This window comes from Lampetra planeri, chromosome 15 (assembly GCF_965212315.1).
Source record: "Lampetra planeri chromosome 15, kcLamPlan1.2.h2, whole genome shotgun sequence".
In the NCBI taxonomy this organism is placed as follows: domain Eukaryota; kingdom Metazoa; phylum Chordata; class Hyperoartia; order Petromyzontiformes; family Petromyzontidae; genus Lampetra; species Lampetra planeri.
The window spans coordinates 14,158,458-14,180,030 of record NC_136121.1 but is presented as its reverse complement, the minus strand read 5'-3'; the positions used below and the strand labels follow the sequence as shown (position 1 = coordinate 14,180,030).

General features: G+C 57.4%; 1 protein-coding gene across 1 annotated transcript; it reads right to left on the bottom strand.

The window, feature by feature from the left end:
• Positions 1 to 7,827: 7,827 nt before the first annotated feature.
• On the bottom strand, positions 7,828 to 21,535 carry TMCO6 (transmembrane and coiled-coil domains 6). The gene is made up of 13 exons (XM_078601219.1): positions 20,965 to 21,535; positions 20,410 to 20,506; positions 18,190 to 18,314; positions 17,045 to 17,169; positions 16,182 to 16,362; positions 15,539 to 15,643; positions 14,620 to 14,705; positions 13,751 to 13,873; positions 13,067 to 13,175; positions 12,513 to 12,693; positions 10,947 to 11,041; positions 9,504 to 9,695; positions 7,828 to 8,632 (listed from the first exon to the last, which is right to left on the bottom strand). Exons 2-13 carry the CDS (start codon positions 20,498 to 20,500, stop codon positions 8,489 to 8,491), a joined length of 1,557 nt encoding a protein of 518 aa, XP_078457345.1. The 5' UTR covers positions 20,501 to 20,506; positions 20,965 to 21,535; the 3' UTR covers positions 7,828 to 8,488.
• Between the last annotated feature and the right edge of the window lie 38 nt (positions 21,536 to 21,573).

Here is a 21,573-nt window from a genome sequence, read left to right as displayed (position 1 = left end):
CGAGCACCAAAGACAAAGACACACGCGCACACAGCGAGACACACACGCAAGAGACGCAACAATTGAGACACAATTCCCGCACGCGGCTGTAACCCTACGCACCGCGCGCTCTCAGAGTCGAGACGCCCCGTGATTACCGGCGACAACCTTTGATCGACAGCTCGGCAGCAAATGCAATATGTTGTGGTCGACAGAGTGAGGCGCTCCGGGGATACTTGGACCCCGCCTCCCCTCCCCCCATGAACCTCCTAAACCGCATCGCCCCCACCCCCAATTACTCCGCTACTTCTCAGGGCTCTGCCGTGATAAAAATACCTCCTCGCTAAATCGAGAGGAGCACTCGACTGGACAGAGGAGACAGCAGCCAAGCGCAGAGATCGCGCCATCAATAATGCAGCGGCGGGGCGGCTGCACCCTCGGCCCGAGAGGCCGCGATGTCGCGGTTCAACTCCTGTACCGGACTCAGGGCCGCCACCCACCCCGCTCGCGCGCGTCCGAGCCACCTACCCCCTTGACGATGATAATGGAATCAGCTGGTGGGTAGGTGCAGGCACGTGTATATAATATCCTGGCTAGATATGTTTCATATATATACATTTCGAGTTTGGCACAATCTTGGCGCATTGAGGCCAAAATGAGGGCGGCACACAAATGGGTTCCTCTCTTTTTAAATCATTTATATTAAGTTCACTTGCGCGCTTGCTTGCTTGCTTACGACCGTGCAAATCTTTCGGTCGTTTTTTAACCCACTTCCCGTGATCCAATCGAGCTGACATTTTCCACACAGACTCATTGTGCGTGACACTTAATGTTCGTGAAATTTTTTTCCAAAATTTTACACTTTTTAGGAGAAAAATATAATATTTAATTACCAATTGCTTAATGGTGCCATGCAATCATCTGACCCATAGGTGGTAGCCATCTCAAGCCTGAGGACGAGAGAACTCTAGCCGCCACGCATATAAAGGATTTATAGTGAAAAACTTTGTTTTTACGGGCTATACTTGTTTAAAATCTCCCTCGAATAGCGTCACGGGGTCGTTAGGGTCCATATTACAGCAGACGGCGCCGAATTAGTGGTGGTTAACGTAATCACTGGTGGTTAACGTAATCACTGGTGGTTAATGTAATCAGTAGTGGTTAACGCGCACGCGCAGTGTTAACCCGGGCGGCCGCGAGCACCGAACCGCACACCTCCACCCCGAGCATCCCGCGTGCCCACGGCTCGGCCCGCGTCACCGCCCAGACGTGACACGAGAACGGGATCTGGTTCTCGGCACTCCGTCTGTAAGTGCTCTGATAGAAGCGAAACACCGTCACGTTCATCGCTCCGAGCCCACCACCTGTGCCGCGCTGGGGACTCTTCGGCTTACTCGCAGTTGGACGCCTGAAGCTTGGATTAGAAGCTCGGCTCTGATCAAATGACGGCCCTGACACGGCCCTTTAGGAAGCCACCCGGCGCTTAAGCAATCCGTGTGGGTCGTGTTGATGATCACTGCCCTTTATCGCGGCGCTCCGCACTCTCACGCGATACCCCGTGTCCCCGATTTAGCAACACGCAGGGGTGACCCCCACTCACAGCCTTGAGAATCGATTCACGTGGCTCCCCCCACGGACCCCACTACCCTCTTCGCTGGGGAGGGGGGGGGGATAGGGGGAAGTGGAGGTCATCCCCGGGGTCATCCCCACAACCCTGCCCCCATTCGCCCACGGGGAGTTTGACAACATTCGTGTGATCCACCAACCCTCGATGCTGCCTCCACAGTTCTGGATGATCACAAGCCGTGTGCTACAAATAAGGGCCATTACCCAAAACGTCAACTATTGTATATTATTATGTTGTGTTGTGTTGAGTGTTTGCGTAGCGCAGTTCAGCGCTAACCACTGCGCCACCGATCCTCACTCTGGAGAACCATGCGCACGCGCGCGGCAGAGAGCGTCCTAACAAACGCGCACACGCGCACACAAAGATCCCCCGTATAGCCTTAACAGGCTGTTGGGACAAGTGCTGCGCACACCACCCCGGGGTGGGCGGTGTGGTTGAGTGGGTGGGGGGCAGTGTGGCTGAGTTGGTGGGGGGGGGGGCAGTGTGACCGAGTTGGTGGGGTGGGGGGGCGGTGTGGCTGGGTTGGTGGGGGGGGTGGTGTGGCTGGGTTGGTGGGGGGGGCGGTGTGGTTGAGTTGGCAGGTGGTGGTGGTGGGGCCGCCACGGGGCTAAGCTTGGGGCTGCGGCTGCTTGGGGCTGCAGCAGTGGTTGAGGGTGGGGGCGGTGGGGGGCCACGTCTGACGGGAGGGGAGTTGTGTGTGGGGGGGTGGGTCAGTGTGTGGGGGGGTGGGTCAGTGTGTGGGGGGGGGGGTCAGTGTGGGGGGGGGGTCTGCAGATTGTGAGTGAGCGATGGCTCTGGGCGCTAATTGTCTCGGTAACGCGCGCGACGTGCTCGCCCCCCCCACCTCCGTCTTTGTTTCCAAAAATAATCTGTGGCAAGCAGCGAGTGCCGGCAAACAACGAGGGGAGACTGAGCGATGGTGATGATCAAGTAAATAAATAAATACACAGACAACACTGTACCCCCCCTCCCTCCCTACTCATAGTGAACCGGTCCTGGGCCTTCTCCCCTAGGTCGACTCGGCCTCAATTGCGTACCTGGTTCGATGTGTTAACATCGTCGCTAGGGAGACAAAGGCGGCCAGGCGTGGTGCTGGCCACCCATCCCCTCGTGTGCCGTACCGGCCTTCTTAGGTGCTACTCGCTAACAGCACTTGCCCCTACAGTCTTAGGCCAGATGGGGATAATCTTTGCCTTTAGTGATAGGTGTGATGACGATGACGGCCTTAATAGGTGCTCGTTAACAGCACTTGCCGCAAACAATTCTGTCAAGGCAGTCGCGTAACTCGCGTGGGGCAGGCAGGAGGTGCTCTGCCCCCCCCCACTCCCTTGGTGGGGGGGGGGCAAAGCTACGATATGTGTGTTCAACAACAACAGCAGTGCAAGAGAACAACAACAACAGCAGTGTAAGAGAACAACAACAACAGCAGTGCAAGAGAACAACAACAACAGCAGTGCAAGAGAACAACAACAACAACAGCAGTGTAAGAGAAAAACAACAACAGCAGTGTAAGAGAACAACAACAACAGCAGTGCAAGAGAACAACAACAACAGCAGTGTAAGAGAACAACAACAACAACAACAGCAGTGCAAGAGAACAACAACAACAACAACAGCAGTGTAAGAGAAAAACAACAACAGCAGTGTAAGAGAACAACAACAACAGCAGTGCAAGAGAACAACAACAACAACAGCAGTGTAAGAGAACAACAACAACAGCAGTGCAAGAGAACAACAACAACAGCAGTGTAAGAGAACAACAACAACAACAGCAGTGCAAGAGAACAACAACAACAGCAGTGTAAGAGAACAACAACAACAGCAGTGCAAGAGAACAACAACAACAGCAGTGTAAGAGAACAACAACAACAACAGCAGTGCAAGAGAACAACAACAACAGCAGTGTAAGAGAACAACAACAACAGCAGTGCAAGAGAACAACAACAACAGCAGTGTAAGAGAACAACAACAACAACAACAGCAGTGCAAGAGAACAACAACAACAACAACAGCAGTGTAAGAGAAAAACAACAACAGCAGTGTAAGAGAACAACAACAACAGCAGTGCAAGAGAACAACAACAACAACAGCAGTGTAAGAGAACAACAACAACAGCAGTGCAAGAGAACAACAACAACAGCAGTGTAAGAGAACAACAACAACAACAGCAGTGCAAGAGAACAACAACAACAACAGCAGTGTAAGAGAACAACAACAACAGCAGTGCAAGAGAACAACAACAACAGCAGTGTAAGAGAACAACAACAACAACAGCAGTGCAAGAGAACAACAACAACAGCAGTGTAAGAGAACAACAACAACAGCAGTGCAAGAGAACAACAACAACAGCAGTGTAAGAGAACAACAACAACAGCAGTGCAAGAGAACAACAACAACAGCAGTGTAAGAGAACAACAACAACAACAACAGCAGTGTAAGAGAACGACAACAACAACAGCAGTGCAAGAGAACAACAACAACAGCAGTGTAAGAGAACAACAACGACAACAGCAGTGTAAGAGAACGACGACGACAACAACAACAGCAGTGCAAGAGAACAACAACAACAGCAGTGCAAGAGAACAACAACAACAGTGTAAGAGAACGACGACGACACTTATGTAACGATGTGATGAGAAGCAAGAGCAGCCACAATAGCCGAGTTTTGACCGTGCGAGACAAATCAAACATTGGGGGCCCCACCTGATCGATTTCCGCATCCCCTGAGCTGATAATGTCGTCACTACGCCACTGATAATGTTGTCACTACGCCGCTGTGTCAAGGCGATATGTGTGGGGGCATCGTTTCCATTCCCTTTAATAAAGTCTCGGACTGCTCATAACTACAGGGGCAGGGTCGCGGTAGTCAATACCCAATAAGCTTGGACGTGACATGCATCCCGTTATTAATTCATAGTGGCCCGTGTGTGTGTCCGCGTGTATCTGTACACGCGGACACACACACGCACGTGTATCTGTACACGTGCGTGTGCTCAGACGCGGCACGCCAGATGTCAGCCCCCCCCCCACACTGCCCTCGATGCCCCCCCCCCACAATCCCACGTCTACCGCCGAACACCCTTAAGAAGACAAAGCAGCGTGTAGGCTACATCAGCTATCGGGACAAGTGCTGTCTGTTGCCGTGCACCTATGAAGGCCGGTACAGCGCACGAGGGGAGTGGGTGGCCAACACCCAGCCCGGCCGCCTTTGTCTCTTCAGTGGGCGATGTTTTCACACCGCACCATGCACTGTTGTTTAAAGCCGAGTCGACCTAGGGGAAGCCCAGGACCGGTTCATATATTCGTCACTTGTGTTGGCCGTGAGCGGGTGGCCGCGTTTGTAACGCAGCGCGTCGCCACTACCCCCCGCACACCCAGACAGCCCCCCCCCTCGCCGCCTGATCACCACCATCATCATCATCATCATCCTCTCGCCAGACAGCAGACAGACGAACACCAGGTGCCCGCCAGCAACCCCCCCCCACCCCCCCACGGACGCTCTCTCCTAATTTGCGACTCTAAGCCTCGGCGTCTGCGAGGACGGAGATGAGGACGGGGGGGCTAAGTGGGATGAGACACGGGGGTTTACTTGAGGGTTTTGCTCAATCATCACGATCATCTGTCCGATTCCGTGCGGTCCATCCACAACCACACGCGGTTGTGGCGACCATCATCCCGTCATGGCTTGCATCAACATCGCCATCGTCAGCAGCAGCAGCACCGCGATTAATTGAGATGACGCATTCGCCTCCAGACGCCGTAGCAATCATCCGCACAACATTATAACGTAGTCTCTCATCACTCGTCACTATGCTTAGCATCATCGTCACAACTCGTTATCCTCATGCATCGTCCACAGTGATCATTGTATCGAGACGTCATCACATCGGCTGTTAACAAAAGTTGGGCTTGGACAGGACGCGTGACGGCTGCTCGAAGCACGACGCCCGCTGCTGCTGCTGGAGGAGGAGACGCCTCCTCATCACCACCACCACACAGAGTGGCAGCCGAGCCGAGGGAACGCGCCCGAGAGGACGGCCACCGCTCGGGGATTTTTGCACGGGGGGGGGGGGGGGTCCGGAGAGGCGACCCACGGCCACGGGCTGGTGGCCTTCATCCGGCAAGGGGTCGAGCATGGCCGCTGCTGCTGCGAAGTTGGATCGGAGTGACCCATTGCTTGGATGGGACGGCAAGCGGCGCGTGACGGGGCGAGGTGAATGGGAGCCGCGCTCATCCATTAATCACTCTGGGGGGTCACGGGCAGGGGAGGGACCCCACTAGCTCCCCCTACCCCCTCCTGCCGCTCCCCCCAGGCTCCTCTTAAACCTCTCCTCCCCCACCCCGTATGGCGCCCCTAACCGATCACCGCCCCATTAGTCCCCCGCCCATCTCCCCCTAATCCCCCCCCCATCCTGCGGCTCCGGCTTAACCCTCGTCCTGCGCTGCTCCCCCCAGCCCCTACCCCGCGGCTCCCACCGACCCCTCACTCTGGCTCCCTCTACCCCCCACACACCCCCGTGGCTCCGACGAACAATTCTCCCTCAACCCCCTCCCCATAGCCCCTCCCCCACCGCTGGCGGTCAAGGGCGGCGAGGCGCACGCGGCACGCGAGGGATCGATGCGCCATCGCCCCTCCCCCCTCCCCGCAGCAGCGCGCGAGGCCGCGGAGCGCGTCTCAAGGTCACAATGGCACCGTGACCCCCCCCCCCCTCCGTAGCAATGCGATGCCATCGCAGTTTCGTCGTCGCCTCTTTCCGTTCTGCTCGATCTCCCAGCTCGGCGTCGATAGGTTTCGCATCGGACCTTCAACATCTCCTCTTCGTCTCATCGTCGTCATCGTGATTTAGCACCGTTGGCTACGTACGATGCGAAAGAAGTCCATCGCGCATACATACATTCCCATCGCCACCATCTATCTGACTTTCGGTCTTCTACTTGATGCACAGTTGACGCGTCGTTCAAGGACCGCTCTTACGGTCTCACCACCACCGTATTCTGGCCTTAGGCCTTCTCCTCCCTCCACACCACGTGTCACTCATCACGACCTCCTCCTCCCTCCACACCACGTGTCCCACTCATCACGACCTCCTCCTCCCTCCACACCACGTGTCCCACTCATCACGACCTCCTCCTCCCTCCACACCACGTGTCCCACTCATCACGACCTCCTCCTCCCTGCACACGTGTCACTCATCACAACCTCCTCCTCCCTCCACACCACGTGTCCCACTCACCACAACCTCCTCCTCCCTCCACACCACGTGTCCCACTCATCACAACCTACTCCTCCCTGCACACCACGTGTCCCACTCACCACAACCTCCTCCTCCCTCCACACCACGTGTCCCACTCACCACAACCTCCTCCTCCCTCCACACCACGTGTCCCACTCACCACAACCTCCTCCTCCCTCCACACCACGTGTCCCACTCACCACAACCTCCTCCTCCCTGCACACCACGTGTCCCACTCACAACCTCCTCCTCCCTGCACACGTGTCCCACTCACAACCTCCTCCTCCCTCCACACCACGTGTCCCACTCATCACAACCTCCTCCTCCCTCCACACCACGTGTCCCACTCATCACAACCTCCTCCTCCCTCCACACCACGTGTCCCACTCACAACCTCCTCCTCCCTGCACACGTGTCCCACTCACAACCTCCTCCTCCCTCCACACCACGTGTCCCACTCATCACAACCTCCTCCTCCCTCCACACCACGTGTCCCACTCACAACCTCCTCCTCCCTGCACACGTGTCCCACTCACAACCTCCTCCTCCCTCCACACCACGTGTCCCACTCATCACAACCTCCTCCTCCCTCCACACCACGTGTCCCACTCACAACCTCCTCCTCCCTGCACACGTGTCCCACTCACAACCTCCTCCTCCCTCCACACCACGTGTCCCACTCACCACGACCTCCTCCTCCCTCCACACCACGTGTCCCACTCACCACAACCTCCTCCTCCCTCCACACCACGTGTCCCACTCACCACGACCTCCTCCTCCCTTCACACCACGTGTCACACTCACCACGACATCCTTTTCCCTCCACACCACGTGTCACACTCACCACGACCTCCTCCTCTACCCCACGTGTCCCACTCACCACAACCTCCTCCTCCCTCCACACCACGTGTCCCACTCACCACGACCTCCTCCTCCCTCCACACCACGTGTCACACTCACCACAACCTCCTCCAATATTTTCACAGATTGTTTTCTCTCCAGAATCCCGTTTTTAATCATTGCTGTTCTGGTTCGTGCGACTCCCAGTGGCTTAGAGGCGAGTGCATTTTATTTTAAATCCGACGAGCAGAGATCCCGTTGTTGCTCTGCAATGTAAAATAATAAACAGCTGTCATTGTTCATACTCTTCCCACAACCCTCCTGTACTCGGAGCACTACAATTAATCTGTATTTTTACTTAAGATAATATGTACCGTGAGGGGTTTAAAAAATATTGCATAGGATTTAAAGAATATTCTGGTGAATGACATTAATAGGAGCACAGATTGAAATGTGGTAACAATTTTAAATGAACCGTGGCAGTCCTCTGTATTTGTTACTCCAATCTCTTCGGTGTCGCTATCTATAATAATACTAATTATTAAACTTCTTCTGAACTTCAACCGAATGTTTATTTGTTACACAGAAAATCTCGCGTAGCCAGTTACCCAGCTAGCTTCGGTAGCATCGACCAGCAGCAGCCACTGAGGAGCCCAGCCAGCCGCCAGCCAGGAATCTCGAGGCATAATTGACAAATCGTCCCAGCTCGACTCCATTTCCTCGCTCGTTGAGCTGGTCCAGTCGACGACGGCAAGTCAGGGGCAGGGAGGATAGTGAGGGGGGGGGCAGAGTGGGGGGGGGGCGATATTCACGTGACTAGCCACCCCTCCGCAGGGGGCGGCGCTTGCAGCAGGACTCGGGCGACTTGTCGCACTCGCTCGTCCGCGGCGCTGCTCTGCAGCAGCGACTCCAGCTGTGCGGGGCCCCCCTCGTTCTCGAACCACGCACGGGCCTGGCGGGGGGCGGGGGGCAGGCAGGTGTCACACAAGGGTCAGATTCATAGGGTCAGCGAGTCGGACACCAGGGTCACGGTTCGGGTGTTGCAGGGAATAGCAAGAGTTGGACGTTGTGTGCCGGCATCAGGGTCCAAAAAAGTTCGAACATTATGCCACAAATGACTCGACTGGATCTCACGCTCAAACAGCAGCAGCAGCAGAGATCGCCCCTCATGGCGGACTCATGTCCCAGGGTCACTCCCGCAAATGAGACTCCATCCTGGTCTCTTGAACTCTCACTTGGTTACATAAAATACATTTGAAGTGTGACCAATGCCTCTGGAGTTGAGTGTCTGTGGAATTCTCCTGGTGGCTGAGATGTCACGTTATTGTTTACCGTTGTTATCAACGTCCAGAATGAACGCCTCACTCGAGACTAAAACATCGCCCGCCTCCTGGCTTCCACACTCCCCCTCCTCCCCAATGAACACTCGTGGTTGTAAACCTCGACCGCATCAGAGCATCAACAGCAGGCCCACGTCCACAATGGAACATAAGTTCGTATATTGAACTTCATTCGCACCGTACGTAGCCAACCGTGCTAATCGGAGGTGCCACTGCGGCCGTGCAAGCCATCTATGGACCGGAAAATGAACCACCATTGTCTGCACTCCTTCAACAGAGGAGGGGGAGCAGTGACACGACACCATCTCTCTCTCTCTCTGCTGAAGCCCTCAAATCGTGGCCAGCAGCAGACCGCGACACGGGCGTTCAGCTGCACCACACCGCTGCTGCCATCATTCGCACGAAGAGATAACGAGTTTATCGTCGTCGTTGTTTGCGATATATTTTATCATCGTCCTAGCTTCTCATCGTTGCCGTTGTCACCTCGGGGCTATTGGCCAGCAGCGGCTGCCACAGCTGCAGCGCCGTGACCCGGAGCTCGGGGTCAGGATCCCCCGGCGCCGCTTCGCCGCCCAGGGCCACGGAGGCGGCGGCGCTCAACAGCTCCGGGCAGCCCCCGAGCAGCGAGCACGAGGGCCCAGCACGCACGGCCACGGTGCAGAGCACGCGCGCCGCCTGTGGGACACGCGCGCACGCACACACAGACAAAGATCCCCCGTGTGGCCTTGAACTGCTGGGGCAAGTGCCGATAGCGAGTAGCAGCACCTATGAAGGCCGGCACGGCACGCGAGCGGGCGGGTGGCCAACATCACGCCCGGCTGCCTTGTCTCACCCCTGCGGATGTTTACATACTGTACCAGGTACTCGTTTGAGGCTGAGTAGACCTAGGGGAGACCCAGGACCGATTCAGATAATCGTCACTGATTTTGGCCGTGAGCAGGAATCAACTCCGGTCTCCAGATTCGTAGCGCTGGGCACTAACTGCTACGCCACCGCTCCCCAAACAAACATACACACAAAGACAAAGATCCCCCGTATAGCCTTAACAGACTGTTGGGGAAAGTGCTGTTAGTGAGCACCTATTCAGGCCGGAACGGTACACGAGGGGGTGGGTGGCCAGCACTACGCCCGACCGCCTTTGTCTATCTAGTGGCGATGTTTACACACCACGCCAGGTACTTATTTGAGGCTGAGTCGATCTTGGGGAGGCCCATGACCAGTTCAAATATTCGTCACTGGTGTTGGTCGTGGGCGGGAATTGAACTCGGGCTGCCGGGTTCGTAGCGCAGCGCGCGAACCGCGACACTACTCCTCTCAACACGCACACACACACACACGTGTACACAATCACACAGGCAGACACGTGCCATCATGAATTAATAACCGGCACGCGTCTCCCCTCCCTGCTTATTTGATGTTGACTGAAATGACCCCGCCCGGAGTCGGTTATCAGCGGAGCGGTTATTCATCACCCGCACACAGGCGCCCCGTGTAACGTGCAGAGACTGTTGGGACAAGAGCAGCTATTGTCAGCCGGTAACTTCCCACTGCTGGATACAGGCCTCCCTCGTTCTCTCCCATCCCCCCCCTCCTTTGCTGTGTCAGTCTACGGGTCTCTGTCGGTCTCTGTGTCAGTCTGTGGGTCTCTGCGTGAGTCTACGGGTCTCTGCGTTCCGTTGACGGGTCTCTGTCTGAGTCTATGGGTCTCATTGTGAGTCTGTGGGTCTCTATGTGCTTGGGGAATTGTTGGTAGCGACGGCTCATCACCGCGTGGCTGCTGCTGCTGCCTCCCATCTCGTCTGTGGTTCCTGTTCGTGCCTCCGAGTCGTTCCCTCTGTACGAAAGCGAGCAATTTAACGCCCGGCGGCGGCATGCGCCGCACCGTGTAACTCATTTAAGGCCGAGTCGACCTGGAGGGGGACCCACCATGAGTCCGACCCCTTGACCGTGGCGCAGCAGTGCGGCGAGGCGAACGTGAGCGCCCAGACGGAGCAGCACGGAGCACCAGGCCGGCTCGCCGGCTGGGAGGCGAACCGGGACGGGGGAGGTTGAGAGGGGTCGGGGTCGGGGTTAGAGGGACGCGTCAGGAGACTCGCGTGTGGCACGGAGGCGACGCTGGGAGGCGACGCTGTCCGCCCCGAGTCCACTCAACGGCGCGTATGAGCGTAGCGAGCTCAGAGGAGGACTGTCGAATGCATCTCAGTGTGGTTCTGCGGTCATCTTACGGGGGCCGTTCTCTGTCACAACGTGGTGCACTGCTCACTGTGATGGACATTTCTTGGTAGCGGAGTGCGAAGGGACAGAGGCGTCCCACCGGTGGTGGGGAGCCGCTCCTGTGGAATCTGCCACTAGAGGGCCCCATCAGCCCTGGCTCGGATAAACCCAGCGATTGGCGATTGCTGCTGGCCCTGCTGCTGCGTTGGCAGTGGTGCACAACCAACAACAACTTTCATAAGAGGTTCCATGAGAGGTTTTTCGGTTAGATCGTGTACATATAAATGTGTCATAAAACTCGCCACCACCAGACAAAGCCAATCTGTTGTAATTAATGGCGAAGCGTCATACTCGAATGTAAATGTTGAGTTTACTCTCTACTTACCGGTGTGCTGTACTCATGACGAATTTGCATGTTTTGTTTTCGTGACAAACCTTACTAATTGGCTGTGTGGATGGTGGCGGGTTTAACGACGTATTTATATTTACGCGATCTAACCCACAAACCTCGATTATGGATAATGGTCGCGTAAGCCTGCTACGTGTTAAAACTCAACACGTTCCGTGTCAACAACAGCAACAATGTGCGTGGCCTTAAGATGAAAAAGCAGTACTGGTTTGAAATTGGGTCCATCTTTTTGAAATACCCTGTATAATAGGAGACGTTTTCGACAATGGCCCTTCTTTATGTCCTATGACAAAGGACCATTATCAGAAACGTTGCCTATTATATATTATTTCCTTCCAAGGCCACAGAGTGTGATTGATGCGCGTGTTGAGTTGTTTGTCAATTGAGACAAATTATTTGGTGATGCTGCTGCTGCGTTAGCAGTGGTGATCCACAAGCACAATTAACAACAAAAACCAAACTCGACACTTTCGTCAATAAAATGGAGTTTGCATGTCTCTCTCTCCCCTTGGTCACGTGGATTTTTCTCCACGTCCTCCGGTTTTTCCCTCCACATTTAAAAACAACATGACGCGTTTAGAGTACTTGGCTGGTATAAGTTTCCACATGATGATAAGCAACTTAGTTGAGCTGTCATTTGTGATAATTGTTTTTTTACCCTTTTATCTGGCAACAAAACTGACACCTTTTTTACAAGGAGTCATGTTTGCATTGACCACAATACCTCCACCCTCGCCTCCACCCTCGCCTCCACCCTCGCCTCCACCCTCGCCTCCACCCTCGCCTCCACCCTCGCCTCCACCCTCGCCTCCACCCTCGCCTCCACCCTCGCCTCTACCCACGTTCGCCAAAGCGGCGCCAGCACCCACCGGTCAAGTTGCCCACGAGCCAGAGGCACTCGCGGCTCACGAACGGGCGCTTGGGCAGGAAGCGCTCGGCCAAGACCAGCAGCGCCGGCAGGAGCCCCGCGTCGCGCACGGCTCGCCGGGACCCCTCGCCGAGCCCCCCGCAAACCGCGTTGCCCACGCAGCGGACCAGCGGCATGACCAGCTGCGTCGCGCGGGCACAGGGAGGGGGAGCGCGCAGACCAAACTCGCGGTCATCGTTAGCCGTGCTCGATCCACTGAGGCTCTCCCACCCCCCCAAGTGGACAAACGGGCAATGATGGGACCTCATTCTGACTAGCCGTGGTCTATCCACTGGTGGATGAAAGTCTCCCCAAGTAATAATCATCATCATGACCGTGGCTCACGGTTCTGTGATGCAACGATCCGTGTGTCACCTGTGCCACGAGCTAATTTCGTCGCTCCATCTCCGCGTTGGGTTGTCACAGCGAACTTGCACCTAAAACCACGACCACCCTCGAGGTGTGCGCGTGACCCCTGTGACCCCCGTGACCCCCCGTGACTCCTCTCGGACCTACCAGCTCGGCGTACTCCGGGATGGGGGAGCTCAGAAGCCGCCCCCCGAGCTCGACCAGCACCCCCACGGCCTCGCGGATCAGGGGCTCCTCCACAAGATCGCTCGCTCCACTGTGGGGGGTATGCGGCAATGGGAGGTCAGCGATAAAGCATCGTCATCATCGCGGATATTATCATCATCATCATCAATATCATCATCAGGGCCGGATGTAGGCATAAGCTAAGCAAGCTACAGCTTAGGGCCTCACATCATAAATACAAAGTTTTACATAGTCTGTTCAAAAATAAAGAAGATAGGGAAAAAAATGTTCTGTAAAACGGTTTAAATTCTGATATGACAAAAATATAGAGGGATTCGTCGATGGTGCCTCTTAAGCGTGACATAGCTTAGGGCCCTAGCGATGTCATAATCCAGCTCTGGTCACCATTGTTGTCAAGATCAATGATTCATCATCATCATTATCTTCATCGTGGCCGTTAGCAGGAATCAAACTCAGGTGGCTGGGTTCGTAGCGCAGCGCACTAACCACTACACTCCCGCTCCACACACACCCATCCACAGACACGCACGCCATCCTCTCTCCTCCTCCTGCTGCTGCGGCTGCAGGGAACACAGGCCTCCAGCCTCGGAACGCAGCCCCCATGTGCCCCGCGTGCCCCTGTGTGTTGCGCGCCACGTGGGCAACCTGCACGCCAGGTAGTGGAGGCACCACGCCGCTTCTACGGCGCTCGGCGGAATGTCGCGAGCCCCGGGGGGCAGCACCAGCGGCGTCCGCAGGAGCGAGGGCAGCCCGGCCACCCGCACCGCCCTGCAGCGCCGGCACGTAAACAACAAAAAAACGATAGCCGCCATTCGCCACCAAGTGAAGGAGATGTCACCGCAGCCTTTATAATGATGTCAACTCGTACCGCGCCACAGAGTATCCGCTCCTCGCTCTCGTATAGAGAGAAAGGACGACTCGGAGGCGCCATGAGGAGGAACCACAGACGAGCGGGAAGGCAGCAGTAGCAGCCAGGCGGTGAGGCTGGCACCACCAACAATTGCCCAAGCTCTGCGGATCTCTTTATTATATCAAGATGCTTCCAGCTACGCGTGCGAGCGAGGGGGCCGCACTCTGTTCAGTACGGGTGGAAGATTGGCAGGTCCACATTTTGCTGCACCGCCTTGGCCTGGCAAAAACTAAGCCAGGCGGTAGGCACACTGGCAGGAGCTCACGGGACAGACCCAGGTGCAATGGGTCGACTGAGATGACTAGCAGATGCACCACCTGTGCTGCCCACTGTGCTACCTCACTGTGTTTTAGCTGCACGGCGCTCCTCCGCCCGTTGTTGTGAGCATCACTCCTCTGCCCCTCCTTGGTTCTAGAGGGCGACTGTCTCCAACTACCCAGTAGCCTCACAGTACACCTAGCCTGGCACTGCCCAGTAGCGCCCTTCACGAGCCTCCTCCAGAGGCCGATCCTGACACCGCTTGTACACACGCACATAGACGTACACGTACGTGTACGTGTGTGTGCGGGGGAACGATGGGGCGGATCGAGGGGGAGCGACTCACGGGATGATGCGGTCGAAGGCTTCGGGCGCCTGGAGCAGCTGGGACAGCGCAAACGCAGCGGCCTCCTGCACCGCCCCGTGGGGAGACTGCGGGTGCACGCAGCGCGCAGCGCGCATGAGTGTGTGCGAGTGTTTGAGCGAGTGTTTGTACGCACGTGTGCACGTTGTTTTACGCCTATACGCCCTTAATAGGTGCTCCCTAACAATGCTCGCGGTCGTCATTGCATTACTGCACTACTTTAGCGAACAAAAGGTGAATGAGCAGGCCCGACGTTAACCAATGCAGAGATAATCATCGAGATTGCATTGCTACTTCTTGATTAACGTAAGTCCATACTGCCCGTCACAAATAACATACGCAACACGACGTGTGTGGCAGAGAGATTGCTTCGCTAATGCAGCCTGCGTGGAACTCGACTTTTAAATCATTACAGTCCCCGCGCGAGCTTTAATTCAATTACGCGTGCCGCTCCGCAAAGCTGGCACACGGGCCCTGCTCGTGCCACTGTCGAATGATTTAATACGAGTCGTCGTTTCAGCTCCCGGCTTCCTCGTCAGTTCCAGGTCTCTCCCCGGTCCCAGGTCTCCCTTGCCTCAGATCTCCCGGTTCCCACAAGTTCACACGACCCCTTCTGCCCAGCTCTCCAAATCTGCCTGGTCCGTAGGCCTCCCGGTCTTTAGGTTCCTGCACCCAGGTCCCCCTGCCCCAAGTATTCCTTCGTACCACAGCTCCCGCTTTCTCCCTGTGCCACGTCTCCCTATGCTCAGGCCTGCTAGGCCCTCTGTCCACATGTTAGCAGGTCCCCGTCTCCCTGTGCCCATCTCTCTGCCACCCCCCCCCTCACTCCGAACTCCTCCCCATCTCCCAGGTCTCCCTGGTCTCCAGATCCCCATGGCTGCCAGGTTCCCCCTGTGCAGACCTGCAGGCAGGATGCGATCCCGGGGAGGAGCCCCTGTGCCATCATCTGTTCCCGCGCCCTTTCGCTCTCCGTCACCAGGTTTGCCAGCGTGTACAGACACACCTCCTGCAAGAGCACACGCACAAAGACACGCATGTGTCAGTGTGTGCGAGTATTAATAGGACGACTCTGCCTCGATTGAACACACGGTGCGGTGTGTAAACAACGGCACTGACCGGGGAGACAAAGGCAGCCAGGTGAGGCGTTGGCCACGCCACTTCTCCGTGTGCTGTGCCAGCCTCCACCGGTGCTCGTTAACAGCACTTGCCCAAACAGTCTGTTAAAGGCTACGAAGGGGAACTTTGTATTTATATTGTGTGTGTGTGTTAGCCCATACTACCTGGGTCTGTTCCGTGACCTCCCGTCAGAAGGGAGCCTTGGAAGCTCACGTGATACCTTCAAGGTGCACCTAGCCTGGCATGGTGTGTACGCACGGGCGTGTGTGTACGCGCGGGCGTGCCTGTGGGCATGCGTGTGTACGTGTGGGCATGTGTGTGCACGTGTGGGCGTGTGTGTACGTGAGGGGGTGTGTGTACGTGCGGGAGTGCCTGTGGGCATGCGTGTGTACGCGCGGGCGTGCCTGTGGGCATGCGTGTGTACGTGCCGTGAGCTGGGGGCTGTGGCCGCCCAGCAGCGTGACGAGGTAGGAGGTGGAGGCGAGGCAGGCGAGCGGCGCCGCGGGCAGCGCGGAGTGCGACAGGCGCAGCAGCGAGCGCGCCGCCTCCAGCTGCAGCTCGGGGCCGCGCGCCAGCAGCGCCACGAGCGAGCGGACGCCACCCTCCACGCTGGCACACAGAGACGGAGATCCCCCGCGTAGCCTCAACAGGCTGTCGGGACAAGTGCTGGGAGCGCGTAGCACTGGTCTAGGCCGGCACGGTGGGTGACCAGCACCACGCCCGGCCGCCTTTGTCTCTCCAGTCCTAGGACTGGTTCAGATAATCACCACTGTTATTGGTCGTGAGAGGGCAGTCCAAGTCAAGTAGCTGAGTTCGGAATGTAGTGCGGCGGCAGCCACTACGGCACAACTCCCCACAACACTGACACACACACACGCACGCACACGCGCACACACACACACGCACACACACACATACACACACGCACACACACGCACACACACACCCACACACACGCACACACACACACGCACACACGCACACACACACACAGACACACACACGCACACACGCACACACACACGCACACACACACGCACACACACACGCACACACACACGCGTCACGTAACCCACTGCGGCACAACTCCCCTCAACACTGACACACACACACACACACACGCGTCACGTAACCCACTGCGGCACAACTCCCCTCAACACTGACACACACACACACACGCGTCACGTAACCCACTGCGGAACCCCATGATGGAGCTCCACGGTGAAGCCCCACGGTTTAGCTCCACGGTGAAGCCCCACGATGGGAGCTCCTTCGTGCAGCCCCTGCTCACCCAATGAAGGCCGCCTGTGCGTCCTGGCTGGACAGGGCCCGGCGTAACACGCGCAGGGCCTCCAGCCTGGGGCCAAGGGCCCCAGACGACGCCGTCCTCTGCACCTCCAGCCACAGCTGCGGCACCTGTGTACGGTAGGGGGTGCACGCACCAACAACAATACTCGCATGGCGAAAAAATGTTCGTGGGACCCTCCTCCACCACCCGACATGACAAATATAACCGTATAGACATGCAAATACAAAGATCCCCACTATATACATTAACAGTCTGTCGAAGCGAGTTCTGTGTGTGAGCACCTATTTAGGCCAGGATGGCACACGAGGGGGTGGGTGGCCAGCACCACGCCCGGCCACAATTTGTCTCCCCAGGGATGACGTTTACACATCGTACCATTTAATGCTGAGTTAACCTCGTGGAGGCCCAGGACCGGTTCAAGTATACATCGCCCAATGTTAGCTGTGAGTAGGAATTGAACTCAGGTCAGCTAGATCGTAGTGCAGTGCACTCACCACTGTACTAATGCACCCCATGTATGAATGCGTAAACACCCCACACGTGCATACACGGAGATATGTGCGAGGAATAAATGTCCTCTGTTGTGGGCATAACATTGTTTGTACGTGCATATATGCCTGTACAATAATAATTATTCTGTTTTGATAGAGCCACCCTCCTTTACGCCGTGACATTTGAAGAGCGCTTTACAGGCATCATATCTAACGTCGACATATTTGAAAGGGTACCCCCAGTGGCAGCTGACCCTGTCGGGCACAGGGTACCCGACCTGCAAACCAGTATAAGTTTGCCAGTAGGGGCTGATGATTGGTACTGTGTGTAATCCCCTCCAACTAATTAGCAGTGTAATTTTTCGAATTTCGCCAAAATTTTGGCCACAATGCCGGCACACAATAGCCGGCACTTGCAAATGATGCCAGGGGATCGTTAACGTCCACTGCGGAGCAGACAGCACATATTAATGCGTTCAATACACCGGAAGTAATGACTAGGGCGGCCTGCCGAATTCGAACCACAATTCTCTGCAACAATGGCAAACCCGCTATCGCTGGGCCGCATCACCACCTTAACCACCGCACGCAGCCAAAGTGTCGCGTCTGAAGCGATGCTCCCTGCGAGCCACTCACGGTCTCTGCTGCTGTTGCTGCTGCCTGTGGCTCGTGGGGGGAGCTGGGGGAGCCAGGGGAGGCTGCGGGGCCCCTGGGAGCTCGCTTGCTCACGAGCTGAGATTCTCTCCGAGCGCGACGCAACTCTGTCGAGCGGACGGCAGAGGGACATTGGCGCGGCACTCGCACACACGTGTACAGAGCTGCACACTCGCTAACAGACACGAAATACAAAGAGCCCTCGTGTAGCCTGTCACCGGCTGTTGGAGGGAGTGCTGTTTGCGAGCACCAATGAAGCTCAGAATGGTACGCGATGAGGTGGTGTGGCTAGAACCACGTCCGGCTGTCTTTGTCTCCCCAATGCCGATGTTGCACGCTGCACCAGCTTCACATTTAAACCCCAGGACGAGTTCAGATATTCTTCACCGAGGTTGACCGCGAGTGGGAATCGAACTCAGGTCACCGGCTTTGTAGCGCATTGCGCGAACCACTGCACCACTGCTCCCACATACGTAGGCATGCATGAACACGCACACACAGACACCATTACCTCCAGGTAAAGGACACTCAGAGGAGAGGTGGGACAAGTGAAGGAGGAAGTCGTAAAGGGGGATAGAAAAGAAGACCTGGGAGAGAGGGAGGTCTGGGAAGGGAGGGGGGGGTGTTAGAGGGGGAGGGAGACCCGGGTGGAGGGGGAGGGAGACCTGGGTGGAGGGGGAGGGAGACATGGGTGGAGGGAGAGAGACCTGGGTGGAGGGAGAGGGAGACCCGGGTAGAGGGGGTGGGAGACCTGGGTGGAGGGGGAGGGAGACATGGGTGGAGGGAGAGAGACCTGGGTGGAGGGAGAGGGAGACCCGGGTGGAGGGGGAGGGAGACCAGGGTGGAGGGAGAGAGACCTGGGTGGAGGGAGAGGGAGACCTGGGTGGAGGGAGAGGGAGACCCGGGTGGAGGGGGAGGGAGACCTGGGTAGAGGGGGAGGGAGACCCGGGTGGAGGGAGAGGGAGACCAGGGTAGAGGGGGAGGGAGACCCGGGTGGAGGGGGAGGGAGACCTGGGTGGAGGGAGACCAGGGTAGAGGGGGAGGGAGACCTGGGTGGAGGGAGAGGGAGACCAGGGTAGAGGGGGAGGGAGACCCGGGTGGAGGGGGAGGGAGACCAGGGTAGAGGGGGAGGGAGACCCGGGTGGAGGGGGAGGGAGACCAGGGTAGAGGGGGAGGGAGACCTGGGTGGAGGGAGAGAGACCTGGGTGGAGGGAGAGGGAGACCCGGGTGGAGGGGGAGGGAGACCCGGGTAGAGGGGGAGGGAGACCTGGGTGGAGGGAGAGAGACCTGGGTAGAGGGGGAGGGAGACCTGGGGGGAGGGGGAGGGAGACCTGGGTAGAGGGGGAGGGAGACCTGGTTAGAGGGGGAGGGAGACCTGGTTAGAGGGGGAGGGAGACCTGGTTAGAGGGGGAGGGAGACCCGGGTAGAGGGGGAGGGAGACCTGGGTGGAGGGAGAGAGACCTGGTTAGAGGGGGAGGGAGACCTGGTTAGAGGGGGAGGGAGACCCGGGTAGAGGGGGAGGGAGACCTGGGTGGAGGGAGAGAGACCTGGGTGGACGGAGAGAGACCTGGGTGGAGGGGGAGGGAGACCCGGGTAGAGGGGGAGGGAGACCTGGTTAGAGGGGGGAGGGAGACCTGGTTAGAGGGGGAGGGAGACCCGGGTAGAGGGGGAGGGAGACCTGGGTGGAGGGAGAGAGACCTGGGTGGAGGGGGAGGGAGACCCGGGTAGAGGGGGAGGGAGACCCGGGTAGAGGGGGTGGGAGACCTGGTTAGAGGGGGGGTGGAGAAGGGACGAAGGGGGTCTGGAAGGAAGGGGAATCTGGGAGGGGGGGTGCTGCAGATGAAGATCTGGGAGGGAGGGGGGGTGCAGAGGAAGGGAGATCGGAGCAGCGGGGAGGTGCAGATGGAAATCTGGGGGGGGGGGGGCTGCAGAGGGAGATTTGGGGGGGGGGGGAGATCTGGGAGGGGGGGGGGAGATCTGGGAGGGGGGGGGAGATCTGGGAGGGGGGGGGGAGATCTGGGAGGGGAGATCTGGGAGGGGGGGGGAGATCTGGGAGGGGGGGGGGAGATCTGGGAGGGGGGGGGGGGGAGATCTGGGAGGGGGGGGGGAGATCTGGGGGGGGGGGGGGATCTGGGAGGGGGGGGGGGGAGATCTGGGAGGGGGGGGGGGGAGATCTGGGCCGGAGGAAGCAGGGCCCCTCACCGGCCTCCTCCTCCCTGCGCCGTGCCCTCATGTCCTGCACGCTGCTGCTGGGCCCTGCTGCCTTGTACAGATCTCTCCGCCGATTCTCCATCACCGCCTGGGGCAGGGCAAGGCAGTGCACGACCGGTTACTGCAGGAAACAGCAGGGCACAGCAGGCTACTGCACGGCAAGGTGCCGCAGGTTTCTGTCGGGCACAGCAGGGCTCGTGAAGCTGTGCGAATTACTTCACGCGGCAAACAACAGCTGGACTACAGCTGGAATACAGCGGGCAACAGCTGGCGTATGCGGCAGACCGGTGCACAAACCCGCGACACGTTCATAACATGCCCACATACAGCCTGCCACATAGATAACCCGCGACACGTTCATAGCATGCCCACATACAGCCTGCCACATAGATAACCCGCGACACGTTCATAGCATGCCCACATACAACCTGCTACACAGATAACCCGCGACACGTTCATAGCATGCCCCACATATAGCCTGCCACATAGATAACAGCAGGCTGTAGCTACAGCAGACTGTAGTTAGAGCATGCCCACACAGCTCACGTGGCTGTCGGCAGGCCGTAGGCTCCTGCTGTCGTCAAGTTGTAGGTGCAGACGTTGTGCTTGCTGTTGCTGACAGCAGGCTGCAGACGTCTCCGTGTCCTGCTGTAGCCCGTGCTGTCCTGGCTGTATCGATGGTGCTGTTACTATTGTTCAGCTGTAGCTGATACTGGGCTGTAGGTCCTGCTATGCAGACTGCTGCTGTTACACCGGGTGTACCGACAACAGCAGCTATCCTGGCCGTAGACGCTGCTGTCTCTGCTGCAGACGATGCTGTTGTCGGTCTGTCTGCTGCTGTGCGAACTGGAGCTGTTGGTGTTGTCAGACTGGAGCGAGTGTTGTTAGGCTGTCTTGGCAGCTGCTGCTGCTGACATGCTGTTGCGAGCGCTATGCCGACTGAGATGCGTGTTGTTGTTGTTATCGCGCTCTACTACGATGGGAGCTGTTGCCAGGCTCGATCCGCTGCTCGCTATGGCAGCGTTCGGTTGTTCCTGCCCACCCCCCCACGCACGTGGCACAAGCAAAACTATCCGCTTATAAGTGTTCGCAGATTCGCGAAGAGTGGGCGCGTTTAAACTGAATAATTTCGCAGTATTATTAATTTGCCGAATA